The sequence below is a fragment of the Moschus berezovskii genome, chromosome 7, assembly GCF_049115385.1.
Source record: "Moschus berezovskii isolate FMDL1 chromosome 7, NW_MosBer_1.0, whole genome shotgun sequence".
NCBI lineage: Eukaryota > Metazoa > Chordata > Mammalia > Artiodactyla > Moschidae > Moschus > Moschus berezovskii.
This window is the reverse complement of record NC_142466.1, coordinates 110,959,875-110,986,665: the sequence shown is the minus strand read 5'-3', so window position 1 is coordinate 110,986,665 and position 26,791 is coordinate 110,959,875. Positions and strand designations below refer to the sequence as shown.

The following is a 26,791-nucleotide window of genomic DNA, read 5'->3' as shown; positions in this document are numbered from 1 at the left end:
CTGAACCCTCTCCCCCCTTCCAAGAGTTCCTCCAATTCCTGAGATTTTTAAGTCAACTGGGCATGTCAGAATGTTCAGGTCACCCACAGATTCCTTCCTCTTTCCCCCAGATGTCTGTCTCTTCACCCATCTTCTACCTGTGTCGTCTCTGAACAGGATCTGTTCCTCCTTTAGTGTGTTTATTTTTACTTATTTTTTCAGCTCTTCTGTAGTATTAAGAGCACCTTTTATTTGCCCTGGAAGCCCTGGCTTGTCTCTGACCCTCTGATGGCACCTCTGTTGTTCAGTCGCTCAGTCGTGTCCGACTCTCTGCGACCCCGTGGACTGCAGCACGCCAGGCTTCCCTGTCCTTCACCATCTCCAGGAGCCTGCTCAAACTCGTGTTCACCAAGTCAGTGATGCCATCCAACCATCTCATCCTCTGTCATCTCCTTCTCCTCCTGCCTTCAGTCTTTCCCAGCCCCAGGGTCTTTTCCAACAACTTGGCTCTTTGCTTCAGGTGGCCAAAGTATTGGAGCTTCAGCTTCAGCATCAGTCCTTCCAATGAATATTCAGGGTTGATTTCCTTTAGGATGGACTGATCTGATCTCCTTGCAGTCTCAAGAGTCTTCTCCAACACCACGGTTCAAAAGCTTCTCCACAATCCCTGTCGGGGATTACACCTGCCCGTGGAGAGTTAAGCTCTCCCAGCCTGGCCTCTCTTCAGCAGGTCTCAGACCACGCTTCCCAACCCCTATCACCACTGCCAAACTGCAGAGGCCCACCTGCTGTCCGCCTGTCTGTCTCCCATCTTGCTCATCTACTCACCAGTCCATTCCATGTCCTGGAGGCAGAGTGAACTTTAGAAACTTGGGTCTGATCCCACTGTGCTCTGCCTAGCGCCTCACGGTGGAGCTGGGAACCTGTGGGGCAGAAGCCAAGCTCCTGACCCTGACGTTCGGGCTGCTCATGATCCGATCCTTTTTTACCCACAGACGGTCCTTTCCCCAGCTGTGCCTGAGTGTAGTTCACACTTGGTCAGACGAGCAGCAAGGCTTCGTTTCTCTCCACCCATGGTCCCAGGGCCCCAGTGCCTCCCCCTAGCAGACCTCCACCTGCGGGAAACCTCTTCTCCCCTCTGCTTCCTCCAGGCAGTGGCCTCCTTTTCTCTCATCATTACACAGAGTCTGTATTTCCTAGTGTTGCTCTGTGGACAATAATAACCTTTGTATATATAAAGTTCATTGATCATCGCAACAGCCTTATTAATAGGTACCACGTTTATTGCTTCATTTTGCAAAACTGCCAAGAATTTGTCACTTGCCTATTGTCACCAAGATGGAAAGTGGCGGAGCCAGGATTTAAACCCAGGTTTTGTCGACTTGAGGGGCTGTGACCATCACCCCAACACCAGAGAGAGGGAACATCCTACTGTGCTTGAATCTGGGCTCTGGAGTCAGACATTCTGGGTTCCAAGCTCAACTCTGCCACTTTGTACCTGTAGGGTCTTGAACAAACTTCTTAACGTTTCTGATTTTCAAACTCCTCTTCAATAGTGATGGAAAGAGTAGTCAAACAGCAGACAAGTTACCAAGCGTCTGTTCCTTCTCTGCTCAGTTTCCTCCGTATTGATGGCCTTACAGGCGATGTATTGAAGCACTGCACATGTCTATTCATTCGAACATTGAATGATTACCCACTGTGTTGAGGTCTGTTTTCCTGCCAAATGATGGTATAAAATGTGTAACACAAGATGCTTCCAAGCTTGCCCATCTGAGCACACCGATACATATGGCCACATGGAGGGTCTTCTGTGTGGCTCCAGGAACTCTGCTGGGGCTTCGCATACTGACTTTTCACACAGCCCCCAGGGAGAGGAAACAGCATCTGGAATAGGCAGTGATTGGCAGCCTGCATACAGGTGGGAGGGGGCAGGCCTAAGATTTGAACCCAGGTCTTTCTGCCTCCAAAGCATTGCTCATAGCCACTGCTTCTATTAATAACTGAGAAGCGGGGTGCATGAGCCATGGCGCTGGTCAGAGCTGGGTCAGTAAATGTATGTCTTTCCCCCAGTTTTTTCCACTTGGCAAGAAAAGCCACGAGGAACCAGACAACCCAGGCCGTGGCTGCCCTCCCCCTTCCCAGGAAGTTTCTATGCACGTCACTTACTAGGCGTTGGGTGCAGAGGTGGCACGGCCCCTCTGCTGCTTTTCCCCGTCCCCTCTCTTATCCCTCTCGCTATGCCCTGGCCTTTGTCGGGATTTTATTTTGTGCATTATCTGTGGAAATTCCTTAAATAGATATCTGTGACCTCAACTCCACCCCCATTAGGATAAACCCATAACTTATGAAGTCATCTCACTGAATGGTGGAGGCTTGACTCATCTGGGCAGGATGAGGACAGTCTGTCGGGCCTTGCGTTGAAGACTGGTGGCTGTCAGCCCCATCGCAGACCGGGCGAATCAAAGGCCCTTTTCTTCAGCTCATAGGAAGCATGAGGAGCAGAGGAGTCTGAGCTTTTAAAATACAATGTGTGTGTGCGCGCACGAGTGTGTGTGTTTTAATGACCTAGGAGAGAGAGCTTCCATTTAGAAAACTTAGAAACACAGAAAAACACAAAGGAAGAAACCCCAAATCTTGATAACCCCTCTTCAAGCATCGCTGTGGACAACTGAGTCCTCCGCCCATTCCCCTGTGTGTCTGTGCCTGTAAATGTGCCCTGGGACCTCCTAGAAAACTGCCATTCTGAACAGTCATGAAGCCTGCCTCTTTCACCAGACAATGTATCACAACTGTTTTCCCACCTTGATAAATGTTTCTTCAAAATGATTTTTAATACTTGCATAATATATCACAGCAAAGAGATACATGATTTATTTAACCAATTTCTTCTTGTTGGACTGTTTTCTTTTTATAAAGCAGTATCTTTGTTTCTGCTTTAAACATCCTTGTACATTAATATTGAAGCACTTCTCTAATAAGTCTTTGGACTGTCTTTCTAGAGGTGGCATTGGCTCCGGGGATAGGCAGATTTTTCAGGCTTAGTATCTGTTGCCAAAGTGCTCTTAGGGAAGAGTTTGTTTTTTTACAACATTAGCAGTGTATGAGAGGCCTCATTTTCCCCAGCTTTGCCAACACTGGATGTCATATTCCTTTTCCATTTTTACCAATCTGTTAGACAAAATGTATCCCACTCTAATTTATATAATTTAAATAGTGAATTTGAACCCCTTTGCATATTTAGTGTTTGTATAGCTATATACACATATGTGGGGGTTTCCAAAGTGGTTCAGTGGTAAAGAATCTGCCTGCCAATGCAGGAGATGTGGGTTCCATCCTTGGGTCGGGAAGATCCCCTTGAGAAGGAAATGGCAACTCACTCCAGTACTCTTGCCTGAAAAATTTCGTGGACAGAGGAGCTGGTGGGCTACAGTCTGTGGAGTCGCAAAGAGTCGAATGCACACACACGTGTATGTATAAATGGGATAGAGAATATATCATACTAATTACATATATGCATAGATAATTGCTGTTGGTTTAGTTGCTAAATCTTGTTGGACTCTTTGTGACCCCATGGACTGTAGTCCGCCAGGCTCCTCTGTCCGTGGGATTCCCTAGGCAAGAATATTGGAGTAGTTTGCCATTTCCTCCTCCAGGGGAATACTCCAGACCCAGGGATCGAACTTGCATCTCCTGAGTTGGCAGGAGGATTCTTTACCACTCCTCATCTATGTATCCACTTGTACACTGAGAAAATGATATTGATAGAAACTGATTTTCCTGATGGATGAATGTGCTCTGGACATTGATTCTGGACAACACACAGTCCATTGCAAACCCATCGAGGTGCATCTCATGATTATATCTATGACTCCTAGAATCTTGTTAGTTCCTCCTTAAATAACAAAAAGAAAAGAATAAAGAGACAGAATTTAAGAGAACATTTGTAAAGCAATTTACTTAAATTATAAGAGACTAAAAGCCAGGCTTAGTGGATAATTGAAGAATTGCATTAAAAAGGAATCAATATCTTTCTGGAATCGGCTCCATCCTCATCTTGTGAGTTGTTTTGCAAAGGGAGGGTCACTCTGTCACTATCTTCTTATAAATTTCTCATGGCATTATCCCCAAGGACAGTACTTTTTTCCCTCTCTTTGATCCTCTGTGTTTTTCCTTTTTGCCCAGCCTTACTCAGACGTTTAGGAGCAAAGACGCTGGAGAGCAGGGGCTTTGAAATGTCAGGTGCCCGTTCCAGCCTTTGGGATCCTGGCATACTCAGCACTGGAGCAAAGATTTGCTTCTGTATCTTCACACTGGAGCCTTTGGAGGTCAAACTCATAAAGAAAAGAGAAGGAGGGGGATGCATAGTTGATTTTGGAAAATCTACTTAGGTTCCAAGGCAAATCTAAACATCATTAAGGAAACTGCAAAGGGGGACAGAAGATGTCAGCTAGCCATCACTTCTCTATCAGCTCCCTGGCCTGTGTCTCTGTGCGTCCAGTTTCCCAATGGTTGAGTTACCTTCCTTCTTTCATTTGCGCTTCCTGCATATGTTGTCATGGCGCCTCCTGACCTTTGTGGAGCTGCGTTTCTGGGAGGTGGTTTGGTTGGGCTCACACAGCTGTTCTGCAGTTCAGTTGATTTTCCCTGGGTGCAGCAGCTCAAGGCGGTGAAGTGGCCTCAAAAAGCCAGAATGGATGGGCCATGTCAGGGCTCGTCTTGGTCTCGATCTAGCCCCCAGTGGGCATGCAGAGGTCAGGTACATGACAGTGAAGCTGCCCTTCTTGGAGACAGAGTGAATTCTTACCGCACTGCCACCCGATTGATGTCAACATTCCACAAGAATTTAGACTGACGATGTTTGGACTTCTGTTTGTAAATGACATGCATTCTTAGACCAAAGTCAGCAGCAGCAAAGGATTTCTGAGACGTGGAGGGAGACAGAGTTAGGACTGCCCAAGCGTCTGTGAAAAGTGTGTCTGCTCCCAGCTGCGTGTGGAGGAGATCTAATCGTCGAGATGGCCTATAGCATGCATTCATCCGCTTGACACTTGTTTTGTTGAGCACCTCCTGTGTGATTGGTGTGATTGAATATCCTCTTTATTTATTTTAAACTTTTTACTTTGTACTGAGGTGTAGCCAGTTAACAACGTTGTGATAGTTTCAAGTGAACAGCGAAGGGACTCAGCCATACATATACATGTATCCATTCTCCTCCAAGCTCCCTGTTTATTTATTTTTAAAAATCGGGAGACTCTATTATCTTCATGAGAGGATAATAGAAGATGAATTTCCAGGACTGAGGTTGGGGATGCAAGAAGTAGAAAGGAGCAAAGAATGGTTAACATTTCTCTTAACTCTTTGTATCCCGTTTGCGCATGTGTGCACTCAGTCATGTCTGACTCTTTTCGACCCCCTGGACTGTAGTCCACCAGGTTCCTCTGTCCAGGGGATTTTCCAGGCAAGAATACTGGAGTGGGTTCCATTCCCTTCTCCAGGGGATTTTCCTGACACAGGGATCGAACCTGCGCCTCCTACGTTGGCAGGAGGGTTCTTTACTGCTGAGCCACCTGGGAAGCCACTTATCCCATTTACTTATTTGTTAATATATTTGTAATTAATATTACATCCTATTTCAAAAATAACTGACTGAATTAACCTAAAAAGCATATTGTGAAAGAGGCAGAGAGATCAGAAACAATATTGGAAAGTGTATTGTGTGCGTGTTATGTTCACACACATAGGTATGTGCAAGGTGATGCCTTTATAGGATTGATACTTCGTATTCAAATGGAATTCTGAACTTCCTAGTAACCAAGGCAAAAAGAGAAATGGATACATTCTTTCAGATTCTATACAAAACTCATTGGTACCTCAGCAGAGGTAAAAATTCCTCATTGGCACTCAGTTTCAGGAGGAAGCAGGTCAATTTCAGGAGGAAAGCGTTTTGGGTGCATGTTTCAGTGTCAATTTCAGGAGGAAAGCCTTTTGGGTGCATGTTTCAGTGTCTCTCATTTTACGTGGGACCACCCACAGTCTCCTCTATCTTTCATATTTATCGATTTACATATTCACTGATACATCTGGTCACTGATGCATTTGGTCACATCTGTGACCAAAGCAGAATCTCCTGTCTCCTCTGTTGTGAAAGATGTTGATAAAATAATCACTTATATGTAAGTTGAGGATGTTGAGGTAGGGCCTCCCCAGTGGCTCAGCAGTAAAGAATCTGCCTGCAGTGCAGGAGATGCAGGAGACTAGGGTTTAGTCCCTGTGTCAGGAAGATTCCCTGGAAGAGGCGTGGCAACCCACTCCAGTATTCTTGCCTGGAGAATCCCATGGATAGAAAGGTCTGGGGCGCTATAGTCCATAGGGTCGCAAAGAGTCAGACAAGACTCGCAAAGAGTCAGACAAGAAGCAACGGAGCATGCACGCACGTTGAGACATGAACATTCAGGAACAGGGAACAGCACATATAAGTAGCTTGGAGCTCTTGATACTATAAAAAGGCCAGGTGGCAGGGCAGGAGAGGAGGCTGGCTGGGCAGCAGGGTTGACTGTGCAGGCTGGAGAGGCGCTGGGAGGGTTTGGGGCAGGGCAGGGACAGGGTCCACTTCATTTTAAAAGGATGTCCAGATTGCCCTGCAGAGACTAATTTTGGAGGCTGGGAGAGGAGGCTGGAAAGCTGTTGCAGTTAGTGGTCCCTGTAAGAGGTGATAATTAACACAGATAAAATGTGGTGCAGAGGAAGGAGCTCTGAAGACAGAGTGTTAATTAGGGCTTTACTTTCTCATGACATTAAAATATGCCACAGAGAGAGAGAGTCCACAGGCCAGTTTCCGCCCTCCCTCCAAGTAGGGCTGAGCGGGGAGGGTCTTTCCAGTGTCTATGCCTGCACCTGCACAGCTCAGGGTTCAAGAGGCCAAGGTGTCTCATTTACTTGCAACCTGTAAGCCCAAGCTCCCTTTCCAGGCCCTCTCCTTGTCATCCTGTGTGGCTTTGACATACGGTTGGCCTTCTGTTATCTGAACTTACTTTAAAAAAAATTTTTATCTGGGTGTGCTGGGTCTTAATTGCAGCAAGCAGAATCTTTTAGTTGTGGAATGTGGGATCTACTTCCCTGACCAAGGATCAAACCTGGGCCCCCTGCACTGGGAGCCCATAGTCTTAACCACTGGACCACCAGGGAAGTCCCTATCTGAACCCTCTTGAACTACTGGTAAAAGATACATGAGTTTGAAGAATCCAAGATTCAAGTTCAAGCCTTGCCTCTGTTCCTGTCTCTGACCTTGCATAAGACACTTGACCACCCAGACAGTCTTTCTTCAAAGGTGCAGTGGGAAGAATAAAACACATAGTCATCACTGTAATTTTGCTGTGATCAATAATGTTAACCATCACTGGGCACTTGCTGTGTACCATGCCCAGTGCAAGACGCCTTGTGTACATTATCTTGTCTGTCCTCCTTTTGTCCGCTCAACTCCATGCTGGTAGGCATGAGTAACCCCACTTAACAAGTGAGAGGGCTTCCCTGGTGGCTCAGCAGTGAAAGAATTTGCTTGCAATGCCAGAGATGCGTGCAGGAGATGTGTATTTGAACCCTAGGTCAGGAAGGTGCCCTGGAGAATAAAATGGCAACCCACTCTAGTATTCTTTCCTGGACAATCCCATGGACCGAGGAACCCAGCTACAGTACATGGGGTCACAAAAGAGTCGAACAGAAGTTAGTGACTAAACAGCAACAACAAAACAGGTGAGAACGGTGCAGCCTGGAGGGCTTAAGGAACTTGCCTGAAATCTCGTAGCTAGGACGATGTGGTCCTCTGTCTGGGAATCGTGTTCTAGTGAGTACATCTATTACTTTAAAACTCTTGAAGGGTCTTCCCCCTAAGCCACCTTTTTATTTTGGTGTTTTGCAATACAATATTTTCGTCTCTAGAAGGAACTGGAAGATAGAGCAAAGATTTGCATACACTAGGAGATTTCTGGATCCTGTGGAAGAAGGCATGTAGCAGGATGGATCCCTGCACCAGAGTGAACTCTGCTTTGGGAAAAAAAATCACTGGAAAGCCCTCACTCAGTCCTATCCGCAGTGGGGGATGGATGGGGGGAAATTCATGTACAGACTCAGGAGTCACAGTGCTGCCCCCTGCAGGTAGTTAGAGGAACTACACAGAGAGGGACAGGGTTGCATATGAAAAAACACAGTCTCTGGGATTCCACTTTTCTTTGGTGTAGAAAATTGGATGCAAGTATAAATATGTTATCACAGCATTGTTCGTGCTGGCAAAAACTGAGAAGCAACATAAATTTCCAGCAATAGGGGGAGCTGAAATTCAGTGGTGATGCATCTCCACCAGGGAATGCCATGTATTATGGGAAGAGATGATCTTTTTAAGGAAGGATCCTCAAAATACATTTTTTAGCTGGAAAAAAAAATGATGTCAATGAAATGTTACGCATGAGTCAACGTATGCAAACATTAGACAGCAATAGTTTTGTATGTGAACATCCATGTGTTTGTAAAATGTCCAGAACAAACCAAGAAGGACAGACGCCAGAGTGTAGCTGTGGTTGCCGTGAATGGCAGGCTGAGACTTCTACTCTGGGTCCTCCATAGTTATAACAACACCCAGCCCTTCTGTCCCTCTTACCTGTCTTCCAGACACCAAACACTTTATGCATATTAACTAATTTAATCCTCACCACTGCCCTGTGAGATAATACTACTATTATCCTGTCTCATGCCTGGAAAAACTGGGACACAGGCTGGCTAAGTAACTTGCCTGGGGATTGCTGTTGGTGAGTGGCAGAGCCTGGAACGGAATCCTTCAAGTCTTGTTTCCGAGCCGTGGCTCTAAACCACTACCCCTTCTGCTTCTCTGAATTCCACGTGGGTCTGAGACTTGGATGCTCACCTGAGTGTGAAAAGCATGGGATGGTGACCCAGGGCACCTGGGCCCCAGGCCAGTGCACTGCTCCTTCTGAGGCCTCTTTTAACACATTCCCGAGGCTGCCTGGCATCTTGAAAGCCGAACGGATATCTCGAATGAGTGAGCAGATGAATGACATGAATGAATGGGCAGTGAGTGGAGGAGAAGGAGCCGGGAGAGGGTGGGAAGGAAACAGAGTAGGCCATGTGCCTCAAGGGGCTTGTCTTGCAGTCTTTGAGAAAGAACGCATGAGGTGACACAGAAGCTATAGGACAGACGGCAACAAAAACATACAAGTGTGCCGGCTGCTCTCGGAAGAAGGAAGCCAGTCAGTCTAGGAAGGCTTCCTGGAGGTGGTGAGAGAGGGGCTGAGTGTCAAAGGCAGGGCTGATACGAGGAAGTATCGATCCAAAGAGAGGACGTTTCTGAAGAGGAGGAAAGTTGGGAGGGAGAGGCTAGAGCTGCTCAGGTATTTGTGTCCATGCAGATGAGAGTTTTAGAGGTTTTCTAGGGCTTCTGTTTAGAGAAGGAGCTGGCAGACCTGGGAAGGGAATTCACACGCCTTTAGTGCCTGCTCTGAGCCACGGACTATACTGTTATTCCTCAGTCACTCAGGACCGTCCCACTCTTTGCAACCCAGTGGACTATAGCCTGCCAGGCTCCTCTGTCCAGGGGATTTCTAAGACAAGAATACTGAAGTGGGTTGCCATTTCCTCCTCCAAGGGATCTTCCTGACAAGGGATCAAACCGTTGTCTCTTGAATTGCCAGGCAGACTCTTTACTGCAGTGCTGTTGTATGTACTATATAGGTGAAGTGAAGTTGCTCAGTCGTGTCCCACTCTTTGTGGCCCCGTAGACTGTAGCCCACCAGGCTCCTCCGTCCATGGGATTCTCCAGGCAAGAATACTGGAGTGGGGTGCCATTTCCTTCTCCGGGGATCTTCCTGACTCAGGGATCGAACCCACATCTCCCACATTACATACAGGCAGACGCTTTAACCTCTGAGCCACCAGGGAAGTCACTATATTGGTAGTTTATATTATCTTGACTGTGTGAATCACAATAAACTGTGAAAAATTCTTAAAGAGATGGGAATACCAGACCACCTCACTTGTCTCTTGAGAAACCTGTATGCAGGACAGGAAGCAACAGTTAGAACTGGACGTGAAACAACAGACTGGTTCCAAATAGGAAAAGGAGTACATCAAGGCTGTATATTGTCACCCTGCTTATTCAACTTATATGCAGAGTACATCATGAGGAGCGCCGGGCTGGAAGAAGCACAAGCTGGAATCAAGATTGCTGGGAGAAATATCAATAACCTCAGATATGCAGATGACACCACCCTTATGGCAGAAAGTGAAGAGGAACTCAAAAGCCTCTTGATGAAAGTGAAAGAGGAGAGTGAAAAGGTTGGCTTGAAGCTCAACATTCAGAAAACAAAGATCATGGCATCTGGTCCCATCACTTCATGGGAAATAGATGGAAAAACAGTGGAAACAGTGTCAGACTTTATTTTGGGGGGCTCCAAAATCACTGCATATGGTTATTGCAGCCATGAAATTAAAAGATGCTTACTCCTTGGAAGGAAAGTTATGACCAACCTAGATAGCATATTTAAAAACAGAGACCTTACTTTGCCAACAAAGGTCCGTCTAGTCAAGGCTATCGTTTTTCCGGTAGTCATGTATGGATGTGAGAGTTGGACTGTGAAAAAAGCTGATCGCTGAAGAATTGATGCTTTTAAACTGTGGTATTGGAGAAGACTCTTGAGAGTCCCTTGGACCGCAAGGAGATCCAACCAGTCCATTCTAAAGGAGATCAATCCTGGGTGTTCACTAGAAGGACTGATGCTAAAGCTGAAACTCCAATAGTTTGGCCACCTCATGCGACGAGTTGACTCACTGGAAAAGACTCTGATGCTGGGAAAGGTTGGGGGCGGGAGGACAAGGGGACGACAGAGAATGAGATGGCTGGATGGCATCACCGACTCGATGGACATGGGTTTGAGTGAACTCCGGGAGTTGGTGATGGGCAGGGAGGCCCATTGTGCTGCGGTTCATGGGGTCGCGGAGAGTCGGACGCGACTGAGCGCCTGCACTGGACTGAACCTAGGATCCTGAAAACGACGGCACTTTTGAACGCAGCCACAGGCATGGAGAGCTTGGGCCATCCGCTCCGTGTCACACAGTGAGTCGTGACATCCGCTCCGCGTCACACAGTGAGTCGTGACATCCGCTCTGCATCACACAGTGAGTCGACAGCAGAGCCAGGCTGGGGCTCAGAGTTCTGAACTCGAAACCCCGCTAGGCAAGGTGAGTCAGGAAGAGCAGGCCAGCGCGTCCTCCCCGCTCGTCCCCGTCACTAACCCGGGTCTTAGACCCGCCCTCCCCCTGAGTCTCTGTTCTGAGGGATCGCTTCCCTGGAAGAGAAGACCTTGCCCTGGAATAAGCTGGATGACTCACCGTGATGTGTCCTCACTCAAGACTTTTCCGGAACGCTTCTTTCATACCTGCCTCCCCAGACAGTAGTCTAATGGTCTTGTGACCTTGTGCTTGCACTTTGGTGCATGTTTTTAAACATGGGAACATGGGTGCATCTGCTGTGTTAACACAACTCCCCCCAGCCCAGTCCCTTCATACTGTAACCATCTCCAGTCTATTTTTCAGTCTTCTGCTGAGCAGAGAATTCTGTCGCCTGGCGTGTGATTTTGGGGTGTTAGAGTCAGCTCTGAAGAGCTGAGTGAGGAAAATTTGCCTCCTGAGAGCATTAATCCAACTAGCCAGTTATTAAGTTTGAAGACATTCACATATAATTTACATTCCTGCAATCATAGCACGCTGCCTGCGTCATCATCTGGTGATGGGTCATATCTCAGCCGTGCCATCTGCCTGGGCAGATCGAGATTCCTCTGTGATATGACCTGGTGACATGCTGGCAAACCCCCCAGTGGAGTTTCACAAATAAACATGTGATGGCAAACGGGAGCAGAGGGCTCTGATGATGGCTGTTGCTTGCAGTGGACTTTCCCCAGATCTTACGGGATTTATTTAGCCTTAGCTCATTGAATTCTTAAGTATGAGGCACTGTGCTAATAGGCTTCTTCTACCTAGAGAGTGGAGAAAAAGATCTTCATTTTCCAGGAGGGAAGCAGATGAACAGAGAGGGTTGGTCACTTGCATGAAGTGGCACAACTTATAAGCACTCGATTCGGGAGACTGGCTCCTTCTGCAGGTTGCTGCAGCAGGAGAGGCGTGTGGTCGCCAGTCGCCAGTGGGCCCTGGTACACTGCTTTTAGGTAGCTTTTGGATGCGGTCTACCACACCTGTGAAGAACAAAGACACGTGGCTGCAGTCCCATTGGAGGCTGCCTCCCCCGCCGTCGGGTCCCTTGGAAGGGCGCCCTGCTGCTGTGATAGTGCCGAGTTGGGGTGCATATCCGGCCACACCTGAGATGCTCCATCTGCCCTTCTCGTATTTTCTTAAACCCTTTTGGTCCCTCCCGACTGATATGGAACCTCCGAACCCTGAGGTTCAACATCTGGTTCAAGGACCAACCTGGTAGCAGTTTCATTTCTCCCAAATACAGCAATGAACCAGAGGACATTCAAGTTTAACTTGGGGCAGGACCTAAGCAATCAGGGATTCCCATCTGCTCATTGCTGCTGCTAAGTCGCTCCAGTCGTGTCTGACTTTTTGCAACCCTATGGACTGTAGCCTGCCCGACTTCTCTTTCCACTGGGACTCTCCAGGTAAGAATATTGGAGTGGTTTGCCATGCCCTCCTCCAGGGGATCTTCCTTACCCAGGGATGGAACCCAGGTCTCTTATGTCTCCTGCACGGGCAGGTGGTTTCTTTACCACTAGCGCCACCGAGGACCCCCCTCATTGCCAGTAGGCAAAACCGAGGCCAGCAAGAGGAGGGCATAGCCCTCGACCACCCAGCAGAACAGTAGCACAACGGAGATATGCCTGAGTGTCTGCTTCACAACCAGAGTCCTTTCTAGTTTGCCTTGCTGTATAAGGCTGCTTGCTACTGATGTATGCCAGTGAGAGAAGCCACCAGTTCTGTGAAGTGAATGGCCTGGGCACCTAACCGGGAAGGAGAACCACATTAACCTCCAGATGGCCTGAGCCTCAGGGATCGAGGTGGCAATGGTGAGTGAGTGAGGCAGGCAGGTGGAAGGGCTTTCAGGGCGAGAAAGCGCCAGCCAGCTCTCTTTAGGAATTAATCCTTCCATTCAGTCAGTTCATTTGCTCAGTTGTGTCCAGCTCTTTGCGACCCCAAGGACTGCAGCATGCCAGGCTTCCCTGTCCTTCACCAACTCCCAGAGTTTGCTCACACTCGTGTCCGTCAAATCAGTGATGCCATCCAACCATCTCACCCTCTGTTGTCCACTTCTCCTCCTGCCAGGGATACCTTTTAAAAATAAGCAAAAGATTGTTTGTTTGTTTTTTTTTAAAGCGAGATAAGACAGCTAGGAAAAAGCAGAAACTGAACTCCTAGACCTTCCCCTCCTCCCCCGTTCCCTGCATGACACACACAGTTTAGTCAAAGCTCCATGGGTGGAGCCCTCCTCACTGCATTCTAATGGCCATGGCACCGGGGCTGTGTTCCCAGAGCCTGTTTAGGTGTGGAAAGTGCTCTCAGGAGTCCTGTTTTTCTGCAGTTTTGGCCAGAAAAATAAGGCAGCAGTGGATGATGATATTCAAGCTCTCCAAGACCAAGTGAAAGCCCACATTTACACCATGCCCCTAAAGAGGCAATATCAGAGGTTCTGGAATGGTCTAGACTGGAGTGGCCTTCAGATTTTCTGGTCCCACAGGCTGGTGATGGGGAGACCGAGGTGCAGGGGGAAGCTGCTTGCCCAGGGCTGGTTTCCTGTGTCTGGGCTGTACCTTGTGTGTCCCTTCCCAGCTCGGGTTGCCAGGGTCCCTTTCTGCAGTGTGCTGGGGACCGGCGGTGCATGGGAGACTCGGTGACCTGCCAGGCCCTCTCCAGCATCAGCCTTCCCTCTTGTTCTCATCAAAAGCTTAACCTCCTCTCCATTCTCAAGGTTGCTGCTTGCCTATTTATAGAACTGACCAAGAAAATGCCACTATTGCCAGTGATACAGAATACAAATCATGCACTGTGCGTTGATTTTCATTCTCTCAGACACCTTCTTTTTTTTCCCCCAACTCCTTGGATAATGCTTTTGTACACCTGGTTTGCCTTCTCAGTGCGGAGTCACTACTAGGAGAGGGGAGTGGGCTCCGCCATGTGCTGACCCCCCACTGTGTGCAGAAGCCCACCCCCTGCGTGTTCCATTTCACCCACAGGATTCTGAGAGGTGGGCATTGTCCGTGCCCGCCCCCCGCCCCGCCCACCAACAAGTGCTGCTTTGAGAGCAGAAGCAGCCGGCCGCAGTGACTGTGGACTGACAAGTGACAGAGGCGACTTAAATCCAGCCCTGCCCAAATCTACAAGGTCCCGTTCTTTTCACTTGCCTTCCCCTGTCCCAAACTCCAGCGCGTCTTCCAGATCCGATGAAGAAGGTGGCTGCAGGGTGACGCCTGTGCATGTTGTGGTTCCTGCGGAGGCCTCACCCAGTCAGGGCAAGCAGGATTTCTGAGGACCTCCTCTGGGCCTGGGCTGCCCCAGTGGCTCAGCGGGTAAAGAATCCGCCTGCAATGTGGGAGTCGCAGAGGATGTGAGTTCGATCCCTCGGTCAGGAAGATCCCTTGGAGGAGGACGTGGCAACCCACTCCAGTATTCTTGCCTGGAGAATCCCAGGGACAGGGGAGCCTGGGGGGCTACAGCTCAAAGGGTCACAAAGAGTCAGACGTGACTGAAGTGACTTCACGGGCAGGCACGCACTCTGGGCCCAGTGAAGCCTTGTCTCTCTCCAGGCCACAGGTGCCCTGAAGATATGCTCACATTGCTCTCTCCAGACCCGGCACACAGTAGGCTCTCAGTCAGCCCTTGTGGAATGAGTGAGGGCTCAGACTCACTGTCTGTCCCGGGGAGGAAGCGGAGAAGAGGCAAGCCCATGAAAGCAGCATCAGAGCTGCAGCAGCGCCTTTATGGAGGAGGGAGCCAGGGCCGGGGCAGAGGGGTCAGGAAGAGGCCCTTCAGAGGCCACAGTGGCTTCCGTGGATGCTGTGCACTAAATTCCAGCAGAAGCCTGCTTGGTCTCCAGCTTCCTCCATCCTGCATCTTAAACTTCACAGAGATTTTACTTTCTCAATTGTCCTGTCAGGGGAGTCCCGAGGAATGGGAAAAGAACACTGTAAATCTTTCTTTGCTCATCTTCTCAGAAATCTTTTTTACAAGCAGAATTTTGGAGAGCTGCCATCTGCTCATTATCCCTCTGCCCCGGGGGACTGGCATTTAACTGTGGGATTGAGGGGCCCTCCCACCCCAACCTTCCTCCTCTGGAAGAGGTTCAGGTGTCAGAGTGTCCAGGCCTGTGGTCCAGTGTCCTTGTCCGGAAAGTCTACCTAACCAGGGCTCTCCAGTGTCTCTGAAAGCCCCGCCCTTGACCCCTTTTGTCCGTGGAGAGAACTGGGGGCCAGTATTACACAGTGCTTGCAGGTTCAGAGAGTTAAGTGCCGCCCTCCCCTTGTATGCATATTGCTATTTTCTGATATTGAAAGCACTGTCCCTTCCTTCTGGAACATTTGGAAAATATAGAAAAACAGGAAGAACAAAACAATAACCACCCATAATCCTGCCACCCAGAGAGAAGGACTGCTGGCATCTTGGCACATTACTCCTCGGTTTCAATTTTTTTTCCCTGTGTAATTTTTCTCTTAACATAACTGAGATCACACTGTGAGACAGGATTTATATCCTCTGACCCCACTTAACATTAAAATCTATCACATTAAAATGCTTTGTAATTGTAAATGTGATTTTAATGGCAGCATGAACTTACCCATGTGTAGGTACTATCACTGATACAAAGTTCCAGGTTCTGGGGTGTGTTTGCTTGTCGATCCCAGTGCTGAATGACCATCTCCCAGGATAAAGGACTTCGTGCCAGGACAAGTGCGTTATGGGAAAGCAGCATGGCTGCTCCCAGAGGGCAGAGTTTGGGTTTACCTCTCCCTGTAGTCCTTCCGTCCCTGGACTAGAAAGGGTCAAGTCAAGATGGTATCTACACTCAACGTTAGTTGCTGTGGGAAAGAAATCCCTTACTAGCTGTGTGCACAGGTCATTTCCCCGCCTTTTCTTCAACTAAGTCATGGAATCCCTCCTCAGCAAGATTGGATTCCATAAAGATTTCAGGAGATAAAGCATGTCAGGTATACAGCAGAATGTCTCATGCATACATGCCTTTTATCATTGTTAAGCTACCATTATTGCTGTTGTTCAGTCACTTAGTTGTGTGCGACTCTTTGCAACTCCATGGACCGCAGCATGCCAGGCTCCCTGTCCTTCACTATCTCCCAGAGCTTACTCATGTCCATTGTGTCGATGATGCCATCCAACCATCTCATCCTCTGTTTCCCCCTTCTCCTCTTGCCCTCAATCTTTCCCAGCATCAGGGTCTTTTCCAGTGAGTCAGCTCTTCACATCAGGTGGCCAAAGTATTGGAGCTTCAGCTTCAGCATCAATCCTAATGAACATCCAGGATTGATCTCCTTTAGAATGGACTGGTTGGATCTCCTTGCAGTCCAAGGGACTCTCAAGAGTCTTCTCCAACACCACAGTTTGAAAGCATCAATTCTTCGGTGATCAGCTTTCTTTATGGTCCAACTCTTACATCCATATGTGACCACTGGAAAAACCATAACTCTAACTATATGCACCTTTGTCAGCAAAGTGATGTCTCTGCTTTTGAACATTCTGTCTAGGTTTGTCATCGCCTTTCTTCCAAGGAGCAAGTGTCTTTTAATTTCATGGCTGTAATTACCATCCACAGTGATTTTGGAGCCCAAGAAAATAAAATCTGCCACTGTTTCCATTTTTTCCCTTTCTATTTGCCATAAAGTGATGGCCATTATTATCAGTACTTTTCTCTTAACTCTCCGTCAGGGTCATTGAGACCTTCCCCAGTTTCCGTAAGGGCTCCCGGGTTCAGCATATGGTTGTGCTCGTGTCTAAGCTGCGTTGCAGCGAAAGGGTGCAAAGCACAGTGAGCGTGGAGAGCAGCACACGGGGCCGAGACGGCAGGGAACCAGGCACGGGCTCCTGAGTCCTCTCCCTGTGCAGCCGCGCAGGGCAGGCTTGATTCCGCCGGCACTGCGCTGTAACAGCACGTGTGAAATGTCTTCCAGGGATGCTCTTTAGAGACTCACACCAGGGGGCTTTGATTTGGGGGCTGGTCATGTAGGCACCTCTGCCTGTACCCACATTCCAGACCACTACGTTGTTTGTACAAATAATCCTGGCACAGTGAGCCTTCCATATCAAGTAAGGAGTGGTGGGAACATTCAGATTCCACGTTCCCAGAGGTCAGCCCAGCAGGCCTTCGTAAGGATGCATTGTAGGCCTGTTCCATTAACTCTTTAGCAAAGATTTGCTGAGAGGTCCTATTTCCTGTGTTTGCACCACTTCAAGGTGAGGAGTGGAGTGGGATGGGACAGATGTCCTCATTTCCATAGGACAAAACTGAGGGCTGGTAAGGGGAAGAGACGTAGGGGCTGGCTGCCTCCTCCATGTGCGGGGTTCTAAGAGGAAGCAAGTTCTGGACAATCTGTCACCATCCCCTTTCCTGCTGACAGGTCTCTCTCTCTCTCTAGGCTCTCAAGGGCTCCAAGAAGCTGGTGCTGTCGGTGTACTCAGCGGGGCGCATCCCTGGTGGCTACGTCACCAACCACATCTACACCTGGGTGGACCCGCAGGGTCGCAGCATCTCCCCGCCCTCCGGCCTGCCCCAGCCCCACGGCAGCACCCTGCGGCAGCATGAGGGTGACCGGAGGAGCACCCTGCACCTCCTGCAAGGCGGGGATGAGAAAAAGGTGAGCCTCCTGGCCTTGGCCTCCCAGGGCCTCCTGGAGATGGAGGGCTGGTGGGAGTCGGGGTGGGGGAGCTGGGCACTGAGATGCCATTGTCCTTGCCAAACCCAGAACAGGGAACCTTCTGAGAGCCTGGAAGAAAGGCCTTGGTTTTGCAGGGGCTCTGGTCTGCATCTCCCTCAATTCCCTTGTTATTGTTCAGTTGCTCAGTCGTGTCCGACTCTTTGTGACTCCAGGGACTGCATCACGCCAGGTTTCCCCTGTCCTTCTCCATCTCCCTGAGTTTGCTCAAATTCATGTCCATTGAGTCAGCGATGCCATCGCACCATCTCATTCTCTGTTGCCCCTTCTCCTCCTGCCTTCAATCTTTCCCAGCATCAGGGTCTTTTCTAATGAGTCAGCTATTCGCATCAAATGGCCAAAGGGTTGGAGTTTCAGCTTCCGCATCAGTCCCTCCAATGAATATTCAGGGTTGAGTTCCTTTAGGGTTGACTGGTTTGATCTCTTTGCAGTCCAAGGGACTCTCAAGAGTCCCGCACCCCAGTTCAAAAGCATCAGTTCTCCATGGCAGAGTAGGGGGACCCTCTGGGCTTGGGGGGCAGCTCCGTTCTCCCTTTGCCTTCCTCTGTGATATTGCCCCTGTGGTTGAAGCCTCGGCTTCATGTAGCCCCGAGAGTGGACAGAGGAAGAGAGGACGCTCAGATGATTTACACTCACGATGATTTAACTCCTCAGGGCCCCAGATCCAGGCGCGCGGCCACATGCAGCTGCCAGGACTCCAAGCCTCACGGGGCACCTTTTGCAGTGTGGGTCTCGGGTTGTAAGGAACGGAAACTGGTCCTGGTCACCTTCCACAGAGTCAGAATTGACTGGCAGTGTGTGGGCAGGCGCAGAACTGAAGCTGAGGGACTCAGGGTGCGGCCCCCAGGAAGAAAGGGGTCCCCACGGTTTCCGTTCTCTGCATCCTTTCCGTTAGGATTCCTGTATCGGGGAGGGAGCACCTGATTGGCTGGCAGGGAGGCGCCTTTGATTGACAGAAACACCAGTACTGTGGCTGGTGGGGGATGGGTTGTAGCCCACAGCTCCATGGGATGCTGTAACCCGAAGAAGAGAGCAGGGGCCTCAATGCCCCCTACAGAACCTTCCTTCCCCAAGACCATGATTGTTTCTTTGATAAAATTGAGAAAGGACTGAGAGATGGTCCCCCCTGATATTCTAAGGTTAACTCGGGATGCTGTTTGCGTTGCACCCTTTCGTTGCTCCTGGGACCAAGAAAGTCCTGCCTGTAAGCAGCTCTCTGACGTTTTAAGACCTTGACACAGCTTGGGGCTCTGAGCCAAGCGCCTTCCCTCCGGAGACTCTTTCTTAGCTCTCCTTTCCTGTCGATAAGACCATAACATTTATTTAATGTGCTTTGTGTTCTTTGCTCAAATATCAATATGCTGGATCCAGCAGAGGTGGTGAGGGTTTTGCCGGCAGAGAGGCAGCGGGGCAGCCAGTTAGCGTGCACCATCACCGCCTGCCTGGGCTTCTTCACGGGGGCCAGGGCTAGTTGGCCGCAGAAAGGGGCTCATCCCCGCCTCCCCACCAGGCACTGTTGTTCTTTGGCCATCTCGAGAAAGCGCCACAGCCTGTGGCATTGAGTCACTTTGAAGGCCAGCCTTCTAGGGCTGGGCAGAGAACTTGTTTTATCTTTTTCTCAAGCCTTCCCTCTGGAGGGCATGATATTAGAGTAGTAATTATGATGAGGGAAGAGCTCACCATGTGCTGGCTTGTGCTTACAGCATCTTCCTGAACCCTTGTGGTTGCTCTATGGGGTAGCTGTCGTTACCAACATTTTGGAGGTGCAAAACCCAAGACTCAGGTGCTGCGGCAACTAGGATCCACTGAGTCAGTCAGCCCATGCTTAGTGAGCACCTGTGGTCTGCCTGGTGCTGTTATGGGAGGTGGAAATGGAGAAACGGACAGGAGACACGAAGCTCTGCTCTGCAGAAGCTACTGGTGAGTTTGGAGGTCATAGGAGGAATGAGACGATAGTCCAGAACTGGGCATATTTGAACAAGATAAGTAAGATGGTGAGGCTTGATGGAAGGAAATAAAATCAGGAAGCAGGATGGAGAATGATGGGGAGGGAGCCCCTGCTTCAGATGAGGTGGGCTGGGAGGGTCTCTCAGAGGAGGTGACTTCTGAGCTGAGACCGAGAGGAAGATGGAGCTGCCATGTATCATTCTGAGTGCTGAAAACGCCAGGCAGCTAGGACAGTGTGTGCAAAGGCCCCAAGGTGGGAATACATGTGGCATCTTCAAGGCTTAGAGAAAGGGACCCCGGCACTGGAATTGAGCGGGTGGGAAGGTTGGGAGGATGTAAGATGCCCTGTGGGTGTCTTGGAGTAACTTATATGGGAATGTAGAAGGCAGAAGGGCTTCCCAGGTGGCGCTAGTGGCCAGTGCAGGAGATGCAAGGGTCGTAGGTTTGATCCCTGGGTCAGGAAGATCCCCTGGAGGAGGAAATGGCAACCTACTCCAGTATTCTTGTCGGGAGAAGAGGAGCCTGGCAGAGTATAGTCCATAGGGTTGCAAAGGGTCGAACACAACTGAAGTGACTGAGCATGCATGAACGCGTGTATGCAGAAGGCAGAAGCTGAGACAGTCAGGCTCCGGGGGGGACACAGATAGTTTGGGAGGCAGGAAATGCCCTGACCCACACCAGAGAAGCTTCTCCATTGTCCCATTCTTCCTCCTGCTGATACAGTGTGGAGCCCCTGTTTTCCCACTGAGGACGGGCATAGGGGAAATGTCTCCGGATCCCTCACTTTTGGCTCCCCGGCCCGAGTCTCTTCTCTCCAGCAGCCTGATCTCATCCAGTATTCCAGATAGCCACCCCAGACTCTGGGCTTCCCATGCCAAACTTCAAAAACCCTAACGTCAACCCTAGTGGGGACACACCTTCTAGGCAAATGAGTTCTCAGGGCGATAGTGATGTAAACTCACCGGTAGTGATAGTATCCTGAAAGCCCCTCAACTGTCCACCGAAGCTAGTTCTGATTTTGCAGCCCTTGCTAGTAAGGATCTTCTCTACACTGAAGTGTGAGAACCATCCCAGAGGCTGCAGGAAGGAACAGAAGGGAAGGACACAGGTAGCTCCTCCAAGAACCAGGCCTGTCTGCTCTCAAGTCACGGTCACATGCTCAGAGGTGAATAGAGTGCACGTTGTTCAGCATCCCAGCTTCCCCTTCTGTGCTGACCTCCAGTCTCTAACGTACAGACGTAGTCTCTGTATAAAAACCTAGGACAGATCTGTTGTGGGGGTTAGACGGGATACGTCAGCATGACAGGAAGAGTAAGACACTGCATCCAGACTGCCTGGCTTCAAATCCTGACCCCACCACTTGCCAGCTGTGTGACCTCGGATAAGTGACACAACCTCTCTGAGCCTTAACCGCCTCTTCTATAAAATGGAGACAGTGGTAGGGCCTCCTGTCCCCACCACTGGTTCTGTGCTCTGGTGCACTCACAGTGCCTGAATCAGGGCCTGGCACAGTGTACAGGCTTCAGTTCAGTTCAGTCGTTCAGTTGTGTCCAACTCTTTGTGACCCCATGAACTGCAGCACACCAGGCCTCCCTGTCCATCACCAATTCCTGGAGTCTGCCCAAACTCATGTCCATTGAGTCAGTGATGCCATCCAGCCATCTCATCCTCTGTCGTCCCCTCTCCTCCTGCCCTCAATCTTTCCCAGCATCAGGGTCTTTTCCAGTGAGTCAGCTCTTCGCATCAGGTGGCTAAAGTATTGGAGTTTCAGCTTCTGCATCTGTCCTTCCAATGAACACCCAGAGCTGATCTCCTTTAGGATGGACTGGTTGGATCTCCTTGCAGTCCAAGGGACTCTCAAGAGTCTTCTCCAGCACCACAGTTCAAAAGCATCAATTCTTGGGCACTCAGAATGCTTTCTTTACAGTCCAACTCTCGCATCCATAGATGACCACTGGAAAAACCATAGCCTTGACTAGTCGGAAGTATTAATTGCATGAGTGACTGTTTTAGAATGCAGGACTCAGATGTCCCCTACTGCCCACCCCTGACCAGGGTCACTGAGCAAGTGGGCAAGTCTCAGTGGTTTCTCAGAGCCACGGCCCCAATCTGGGCTGAGCAGGCAGAGCCTCTGAAGCAGCAGCTGTTCCCTCCCCCAAGCTCATGCCTTCAGCAACTGCAGAGACAAGGTGGGACCTGCCCCTTTGGTTCAGGCTGGGAGCAAGCTGGGTATGGACGGTGAGGAGGGTCTGGAACTGCGTCTGAAGTCTGTTTAAGGCGAACCTACAGTGCTCCTCCTGTGTTTCCCCTTTAGCTTCACACTCGCGGTGCTCTGACACCAGACGTGTGCAGGTTTTTCCAAGTAATTCTCTGGACCACCAGCTGGGTGTCTGATAATTTAACTCAATTCTGACACGCTTTTCCTGGAGACAGTGTCCGTCACACAGGTTAAAGACTCAGTCCGACGGAACAGCCCCCCCACTGCCCCACTCTAGATGCTGGTTGCAAGTTTAGTTTGTCACCTTGTGCTTCTGGCCAGTTGGCACAGCTCAGAGGTTTCCATGACCCTGTCTCAGCTTTGATTAATTTGCTAAAATGACTCACGGAACTCAGGTAGACAGTTTACTTACTGTTTACCAGTTTATCATAAAGGACAGGGTAAAGGATAAAGATGAACATCCAGACGGAAGGGATGCATAGGACAGGGTATGTGGGAGGGTTTCAGAGCTTCCACGCCCCCTCCAGATATACCACATTCCCCATACCTCCACCTGTTCACTGAGCCCGAAGCTCTCTGAACCCCATACAATTGGGATCTTTATGGAGCCTTCATCAAATAGGCATGACCAGTTATTAACTCCATTTCCAGCCCTTTTTCCATCTCTGGAGAGTGGGGAAGGTAGAGTTTCCTGCAGGTAGTTGAAGCAAATGGGGGTGGTGGTGAAAATTCCAAGCTTCTGATTGTGGCTGGGTCTTTCTGGTGAACAGACGCCTTCCAGGCGCCCCATCAGAGTCGCCTTACGAGCACAAAAGCTGCTCCTCATGGTCTTATCACTTCGGAGTCTACAGAGTTGCTGGAGCTTATTGCCGGGAATGAGGACAGAGCCAGAAAATATATATTTCTTAGTGTAAATCACAGAACCACCCTGGTTCCAGAGCTCCCCGACTGGGTGACCTTGGATGGGTCACTCAAGCTTCCCTAGCGGTGGTTTGGGGGTGATCGCAGGAGCCACAGGGGGCTGTTTCAAGAATCAATAAATCACGTGCATGGAGGATGGTGCCTGGGACACAGTAATTCACGGCAGCAACAGCCATCATTTATCCATCACTGCCTACGTGCTAGGAACCTTTCATATCTTTTTTTTTGCCCCCAAGTATTTATGGACGTCATCTCCCGGGGCTGTTCACACTGCATCCTGGACAGGGTTGGGGCTCTAAGGGAGGGTGGGAGGAAGGATGGCAGTGCCTGTCCCAGGTAGGGTGTGTGGCTCTCATTTCTCTGATGGGGAAACTGAAGATCAGGAAAGCAATGGGCCTTGCCCCAGAGTTTCCCAGGAGTAAAGGGCAGAACCAGGATGTGAATGCAGTCCTCTGGGAGGCAGTGCGGCGAGCTGGTTAAACAGCTGGGCTCTGCCAGCTGTCAGCTCTTTGATCTTGGCCAGCCCATTTCGCCTCTCCAGCCTCAGTGTCCTTGTCTGAAACTGGAGATAATAAGAGAAACCACAGAAGAGGAAAGAGAACTAAAGGAGGTAAGGCATGTGAAGTGTTGAGTAGGGATTTAGGAAAGACGCAGTACATTTAGTAACCAATTGGTTTAATGAGTTATTATTTTTATATTCTTATTATTAGCCGGAATGGTCTTCTGTTCACGGTCTCAGGCTGCCTCTCACATAGTGAGTGCCCTTTCCCATAGATGAGTTTTGTTTTCTGCCAAGCGCTGGTGGAGTTGCCAGCAGGTGATTGAAGCAGATACGCTGCTGTGGATAGGTCTGTTATTATAGTCCTGTGATGAAGACTCCGTTTTATTCCCATGTAAAGGATTTATGGGGAAGTGACTGGCAAACCATGGGGTTTGCTTGCATCTTTAGTATTCAAAGGGGGAACGCAGCCACCTGTGTGCTCCCGGGTTCCTTTCTGCTGTCTCCCTCCACAGTCTTTGTGGTCAGTTTGGACTTGAGTCTGTCTTCTCCTGCACCTCCCCCGACCAGGAGGGGACCAGCTCTGTGACCCTGGGCAAGTTACTTCCCCCCTGATCTCCAGAGCGGGGATTGAAGATGAAGTGACATAATAGATGTAAGGGATTCCTGATGGGTGCAGAGCCCCTGATAACTGTCAGGTGAATGACTTTTAGGAAAGAGACAGCTGGTTGAATGGCTTCCCTAACTGACTCCATGACATTCGCCCTCCCTGACGCCTGCCGACCTCCGCCTCTCCGTCTCCTGTGAGCAGTCACACTGTGCTCTCTTTGGGCCCCTTACATGCCACTGGCTCTTAACTTGTTTCGGGGTGTTCTCTTTCCCTTTTGGGGGTAGGTTTTCAGCTGTTCTGCTTCTCCAGTGGCTCAGACAGTAAAGAATCTGCCTGCAATGCTGGAGACCTGGGTTCGATCCCTGGGTCAGGAAAATCCCCTGGAGAAGGGAATAGCAACCCACTCCAGTATTCCTGCCTGGAGCATCCCATGGACAGCAGAACCTGGCAGGCTACAGTCCATGGGGTTGCAAAGAGTCAGACATGACTGAGCAACTAGCACTTTGAACCGTTTGGCCACTTCTTTTTGTAAGTGGTCAAGCACACCTAACCTGCGTGTTCCTGCAGTCTTCCTCACGGATACTGAGCACCAGCCTCTTGACAAACCCCCCTCAGCCTCCCCCACCACCCCCAGCGCTTCCTGCTCCAGCCCCCATGCGTCCCTTCTCCGGTTCTTCGTGAAGGATGTCACCTCTCCAGGAAGCTGCCCCCCATCCACCCCGCCATCTCCAGGCAGGGCCACTGCTCCTTCTCTGCACCCACTTGGCCTCCAGGTCACCCCATCCGGCTCTGATCACACGGCACCGTGACGGTCTCTCTGCCCCTCAGGACTCGGCGCCCTTGGCAACAGACCTGTGTCCGGGTCATCCCCACGTCCCTGGCCTGGTGCTGGGTCTGCACTCATTGGGCACGCCCCGTGTCTGTGAGATGAAGGCCTGCCGAGGTGACACTGCCGCAGCCTGGGAGGACGGCTGGCAGAGCAGGATGCCCCCAGGGAGGCAGGAGACCAGGCCCCTGGGAGGTGGGGGACCCTGGGGGTGGCAGGTGGTGGGCCCCTGATCCTGGACTCAGCCTGGATCCTCAGATCAGAGGACAGGAAGTGGGGGAGCTGGGTGGAGGCCTTGGGCCTGACAGGCACTCCTTGACTGAAGGGTGTGCAGTCAAGGGCGGCCAGTGGGGGCCGAGAGAGTCCGTGGGCCCCATGGTGTGAGGGAAACGTGGAAACCTGGGGTGTCAATACCACGGGGTCCCTAGAGGTCCTTTCCTCAGGGCCTTCCCTTTACTTCACTTGTACCTGTGACCCAGGAAGGGAGAGGGAATTCCCCACGTCCCTCAGTGAGTCGGGGGCAGAGCTGGGGCAGAAACCAGAATGTTCCAGGGCAGCTTGCAAGCCCGAGTAGGTGTGCCCTTCAGAGTATGGGAGGGGCCCTTCAGGCTGCCGCCCCCCAAAGCTCCCAGTGCCCTCCAGGCCCTGCGATGCTGTCTCCTCTGCCTCCTGCAGGTGAACCTGGTGCTGGGGGACGGCCGGTCCCTGGGCCTCACCATCCGCGGGGGAGCGGAGTACGGCCTGGGCATTTACATCACCGGTGTGGACCCGGGCTCCGAAGCAGAAAGCAGCGGGCTCAAGGTGAGAGACCCCTGACCCCAGGGAGAGGGATGGGGTGCCGCGCTGCCGGCCTGGGAGAGACGGAGGGAAGGTTCCTGTGTGCGGAACTCTGGGCAGCTGATTGCAATGGGACGTCCAGCAGAGCAGTCAGCACCCCACCTTAAGGACCTGTCCCTGCCGGAAGCCCTCCCCTGGCTCCACGAATCTCCTTCACAGCTCACAGCTCACGACACCTCACCCCCGCCACTCTCAGGCCCCAAGTTCTCCTAGCAATCCTCCCACAGGGCAGCCTCCCACACGCTGCGGGCAGTGAGCCTGCCTGAGCTCTTCGAGGCTGCTGTTTTGCAAACACCACCAACGGCCGGCGGTAGCCCTGACTTTGGGATTTATTGTGGCGCCTGGAGAGGGAAGAGGAGAGGCAGCTGTGGGCTGGGATGGGGTTGCATCGGGCAGCTTCAGGGCTGGCATTTGATCCAGGGCAACCAACAGTTAGCTCTCACCTTGAAGAGGGCCAGCTGCATGCCCTGCATTTGTCCTTGATGTCACACATATCATCTCCCTGAACCTTATCCTGCCCTGTGGGGTGGAATATTCTTACCCACGTTGTCCAGTTGGGGAAACTGAGGCTGTAGAGGTTAAACAGACTTGTCCAAGGTCATGCAGCCGATGGCGTGCAGAGCAGGGTTTGAGCCCAGCAGCCTTAGCTCCAAAGCCCATGGGCTTAACCGCTATACTGTATCACCTGCTGGGGAGGGCCAGGAACTGCCCAGGGCTTTGCGGGGGGTACAGTGGGTGACGCAGAGACTATGTTACACTGGACCCCAGACACAGATCCCTTAGATAAACAGCAGCATGCTTTGCGGCTAAATCCTGTGGCCAGGGGTGCTGTGGCAGCAGTGACCCAGGGTACAGCTGGCATTTGAGCCAAGTCCAGTGGATGAGAGGCTATGGGTAAAGGGGCTGGGCTGCGGGGCTTTCTGGCTGAAGGAGCCCTGTGGTTTGACCATGAGTGACCGGATGGGCGACTAGCCACGTGAGAGGCTGGGGAAGAAGG

General features: G+C 50.7%; 1 protein-coding gene across 2 annotated transcripts in view; it reads left to right on the top strand.

Moving 5' to 3' along the window:
• Positions 1–26,791, top strand: part of WHRN (whirlin) — an 88,988-nt gene that overhangs the window by 10,447 nt on the left and 51,750 nt on the right. For both annotated transcript variants that reach the window (XM_055427681.2, XM_055427679.2), the window contains exons 2-3: positions 17,640–17,858; positions 25,633–25,758. In XM_055427681.2, coding sequence (XP_055283656.1) covers positions 17,640–17,858; positions 25,633–25,758 — 345 coding nt within the window. The remainder of the gene's footprint in view (positions 1–17,639; positions 17,859–25,632; positions 25,759–26,791) is intronic.